At 39.3% G+C, this 4,671-nt stretch overlaps 1 protein-coding gene across 1 annotated transcript; it reads right to left on the bottom strand.

Annotated features, from left to right (window-relative positions):
* Positions 1-2,358: 2,358 nt before the first annotated feature.
* Positions 2,359-4,202, bottom strand: LOC112515158 (pentatricopeptide repeat-containing protein At3g25210, mitochondrial-like). The gene has a single exon (XM_025121833.1). It carries the CDS (start codon positions 4,200-4,202, stop codon positions 3,060-3,062), a length of 1,143 nt encoding a protein of 380 aa, XP_024977601.1. The 3' UTR covers positions 2,359-3,059.
* Between the last annotated feature and the right edge of the window lie 469 nt (positions 4,203-4,671).

Raw genomic sequence — 4,671 nt, 5'->3', positions numbered from 1 at the left:
ATACATGAAGCCTTTGAGAGACAGGATCCAACATCGATATCCTTTGTGTTCAATAACATAACCAAGGAAGCAACAGAGACGAGAACGAGGTTCAAGTTTGGTACGCTCATGAGGCTGGAGTAGAACAAAGCACACGCATCCCCAACCTTTTAGCATATCGTAAACATATGAGATACCATGCAACGTTTCATAAGGGGATTTATTTTGGAGAAGTGGAGGAGGTTGGCGATTGATAATATATATAGCTGAGAGGAATGCCTCACCGTAAAATTCTCCAAGACACTTGGCAGAGATTAAGAAGGCACAAACTGTATCTACAATATGTCGTTGTTTACGTCCATTCTATTGAGATGTACCTGGGCAAGAGTATTGAGAAAGAGTGCCTTGTTGGCTAAGGAACTCGAGGAAAGAGTATTATTTGTCTTCATTGCATTATCAACAGATAAGACTTTGATAGGGCGAGAGAATTGAGTTTGAACTATTTTGGCAAAGTTAATATAGATTTGTGGGAGTTCAGTACAATTTTTCATGAGATAGAGACAAGTGAAACGACTGTGGTCATCTAGAAAGACGACAAAGTATTGAGATTCACCCATGGTGGTGTAAGGAAGGGACCCTATACATCATAGTGAATAAGATCGAAAGGGGCATAACTAAATGAATAACTATAAGGAAAGGGTAGGCTTGATTGTTTTCCGAGTTGACACAGTACACAAGATAGTTGTTTGGAATTGGCATGGAGCAAGATACCCAAGGTGACAAGTAGTTTAAGACGGTCAATAAAGATGTGGCCTAGCTTGGCATGCCACGGTTCAAAAGTGTCGCTTTTAGGCAGGGTAGAGAGAGTTTGATATTTGTTGAAATTGCAAATGATAGAAGATGTTTGGGTTTGATGGTTTCTAGAATGTGAAGGTAAACCAACTCGTACAATCTGCCTGTTTTTCGACCTATGCCAATTGTCTGCTTCGTCCTAGGATCCTGTACACAACAACTAGATGGAGAAAATACAACATTGAGTCCCGTATCAGACAACTGAGTAATAGAGATAAGTTAGCTAAAACCTGTTTTGGGATGTAAGCAACCTTGTTCATACTGGCGATATCTGAACTTACAGCCTTCTCAATGCAGAAATTGATGGCTTGGTCATTTTGATGATGTTTGCACTTGAGAACTCTTTTTGTTAGGAGCTCTTGAACCATATAATGGATTAGGATTCTGGTGTATGGTGATTTGGTCGCTAAACTAAGAGTTAGACATGTTGCTAAAAGATTGATCTTGAAGAGTAGATTTCAAAGGCAAAGCAACACCGAGAGCACTAGTTGTTTCAACATAGGTCAAGCGAGAAATATTGGATGAATCAAATTCCTCTTCAAAACAAACAGATTCTAAGATTCGAATTGCATGAAATGGAAGTAAACGTTCGACCTGACAAAGAGGACTTCTCAGATTTCAAATTTGTTCAAAATTGAGAATCACACAGAAGAGGGTTTTGGTCTTTGGGGAGATTCAAACTTACGAGGTTTAGGAGAACATAGGTTGATTCAACAATGTAGGCAACTAATTTGATAAACGTGGATTTACAAAACCGATATTACCAAGAACCAGTCAATGAAAAAAATAAAATAAAATAAAATTCAAGCAATTGATAATACCAAAAAATGGAGAAGATGAATGGATGAGTTTACCCAATCTCTAATACCATATTATCATTGATGAATTAGATGATATTGAAGAATTGAATTCCTTGTATGTTGATTTGAATAATCTAATTAATCCTGCGTACAAAGAAAGAAGAAAAGATCTAACCTAATAACTATGGACAAAATACAAGAAAGGCCCCTGAATTATAGATATATACATAAAAGCCAACATTATCTACTATAAAATCCTCTATTTCTTTCTTTTTGCAAATGTTTTGCGGTAACAAAAAACTAAAATCAGATCAAGCATTCTTTAACCTAAATGCAAACCTAGAAGATTGTAAACAGACCTTGCCAATTGAAGAACTGAAATTGTTGAATGCAACACACATAAGGCAGGCATGGAAGGAGGAGGAGCAGAACCCAAAAACGAAAAATGACATTCCACCATTCAAAACAATGACCTGCCTTGACAAACCCATCTTCCCAACTTCCACTGCTAATCAACAATCTAGAAATCAAAAACAACTAAGACATAAAATCTGAAATGGAAATGTTTGCAAAGTTACATACCTTATTCATCATATCTGCCCAACAAATCCAGGTCATAAGAAGAACCATTTCAACAGGATTTTCGAAAAATATTGGTGAAAACACAACAGACAGATCCAAAGGTGATTCCAAATTATCTGAAAAACCTAACTTGATAAAAAATTGGTGGAGATGGAGAAAGTCGAACTCGAAATCAGATTCTCAGAAACAGATAAAGCCATACAACTCGGACTAAACAAGGGAACCTTCAAGCATCTGTTACATGACCATTTATAATTGCATATTCAGATTGATCAACAAGCATGTCAAGGGATCAAGTGCCTTTCCACTTCTGTAAATTGCAAAACAAATATTACACTCCATCAAGGGAGAACATTGTTCCAACCTAAAGAAAGAAAAATCCTTCAGAGACAACACCACAAGAATCCCATTACCATCAACATTGTGTATAAGTGGTTTCAGCCATTTGCCCCAACTTTCCACTGCCGTGTACTACGAGGGCCAGCACAATTGGCAAACAAAAGGCTAGGCCCTGGGGATCCTCTCCATAGTTCGCCAATTCAAGTCCCTCTAGGCAACTAGAGATTTTCCTGGCTATTATCTTCAGAGCCCCATGGGATTAGTCTAAGGTATAGGCAAGCCAGCCTAGACACCCACGGTTACCAAAAAAAAGATTTAACAAAGAACATTTTGACAGATTCGGTAGCTGACTATACGAGTCAATGGAGATAGATATACTAGTAGTTACCAAATTGTCATAGTACATATGGGGTTTGATAGGCTCCTTGCATTTGTATTCTATGATAGGAATCCAGCCAAGTATGGAACTCCTTTAGACTTCCAGTTCTTGAAACAGAGGTACAAAAGCTACTTGCAGCTCACATAATGTAACCCATTAAGCAAATTCTTGTAAGTCTTCTCGTTCATAAAACTATCTTTCTTCCTGAATTCTTCAAGAATATCGAAAGCATCATCAACCCTACCTTCCCTACACAATCCTTCAAGAAGAGTCTTATATGTCAACATATCAGGTTGCATAGAATCATTCAGCATATCAAAGATGACTTTAATTGAATCTTTGAACAACTGTTCCATTGCAAGACTACAAATCAGAATCATGTAAGTGCTCCCTTTTGGCACCAAGCTCTTTCCTCTCATTTCCTTATAAAACCCTAAACCCTCACCCACTCTACCCTTTTCACACAGCCCATGAATCAGATAACAATATGTGTAAGCGTTAGGTTCATTTCCATATAACCCCATTTCACGGAAAACCCTAATTGATTGATCAAGTTCGTGACATTTGGCGTGTGCTTTGATGATCATATTTGACGCAAATGTATCAGGAATCACCCCTGAGGCTTTCATTTGTTTCGATAAGGATTTCACCCCACGTAAATACACATAACAAACATTCACGTTATTGAATCTTCGAAGAAGCGAATCTAATAAAAGCTTATACGTCTCGAGATTTGGTTTGGTGTCTTCACCATTCATCATTTTCTTGTAAACATCGAAGGCGCGATTGAATAAAAACTTACGGCCACAGCAGAATTTGATAACCGAGTTATAGAGAGGTACGCTACCTGAGCATGCCCCGGCGACTATTTCTTCCACTAGGGTTTCAGCCTGGAAGTAACGCTTACCGGAGACGGCTATTTGAATCATGGTGAGGTACGTGGTGCTAGTGTGCTTGTAGCCACGTTGTTGGCCGGTCCAACGGAAGATATCAAAGGCGAGATCGGGGTCCGTTTGGGCACGCAAAGCTTCATCCACGTCGTATGAGGTGAATCCAGGTTTGAGCTTTCCCAGCCATGTCTCGAATTGTTTCTCTAGTGGAGTTCTGGTTCTTAGATTGGAGATATGTGGTGGTGGTGGTGGTGACGGAGGAGGTACAGTGGCAGTGGGATTTAGGGGTTCATCGACGGCGGCGGCGGAGATTGACCGGCGATAAAGAAAGGCCGATAGAGTGGTAGTGAGAGAGCGTTGGGGTAAGATTTGTCTGGCCATGAGTTCATACTTCACGGTGGTGGTTTATGCTCATAGCCATAGGTCTGTTCCTAGTTTCATTTACAGATGAAAAAAATACTCGCCCTCCAAAAAATCTGGGCCTAATAAGCCCAATCTCAGGCCCAGAACCGGTTTTATAGAGCTTGAAAAAATTGGATTGGGCCCTTCCTAAAGCCGGGATAGGTCAAAATTGAGATAGCCAAATAGGCACGACCTGGCTTGCGACCGGCAGAGGATCAGGACCAGTCCAATCTGTGACCGTTTAGGATCGTGTTAGGACTGAAAATCAGTGTTAAATAGTATTCGACTTCAAAAGTTACTATTGTCTATAATTGTTGTAAAATAGTCATCGTGTTTGACTTTCTTGTAGTTTGACTTTTGACTTTGAAGGGTTCAATCTTTGACCCTATATATAGATTTGTTTAGTGTAAATCTTGTAAGAGCTTTCATTGTTAAATCTGATTACGTA

The sequence above is a fragment of the Cynara cardunculus genome (assembly GCF_001531365.2).
Source record: "Cynara cardunculus var. scolymus isolate 2C chromosome LG 7, CcrdV1, whole genome shotgun sequence".
NCBI lineage: Eukaryota > Viridiplantae > Streptophyta > Magnoliopsida > Asterales > Asteraceae > Cynara > Cynara cardunculus.
This window is presented reverse-complemented; position numbering and strand designations above follow the sequence as displayed.

Coding starts and splice junctions, on each gene's coding strand:
- LOC112515158 (XM_025121833.1), bottom strand. CDS start 4,202: ATGGCCAGACAAATCTTACCCCAACGCTCTCTCACTACCACTCTATCG.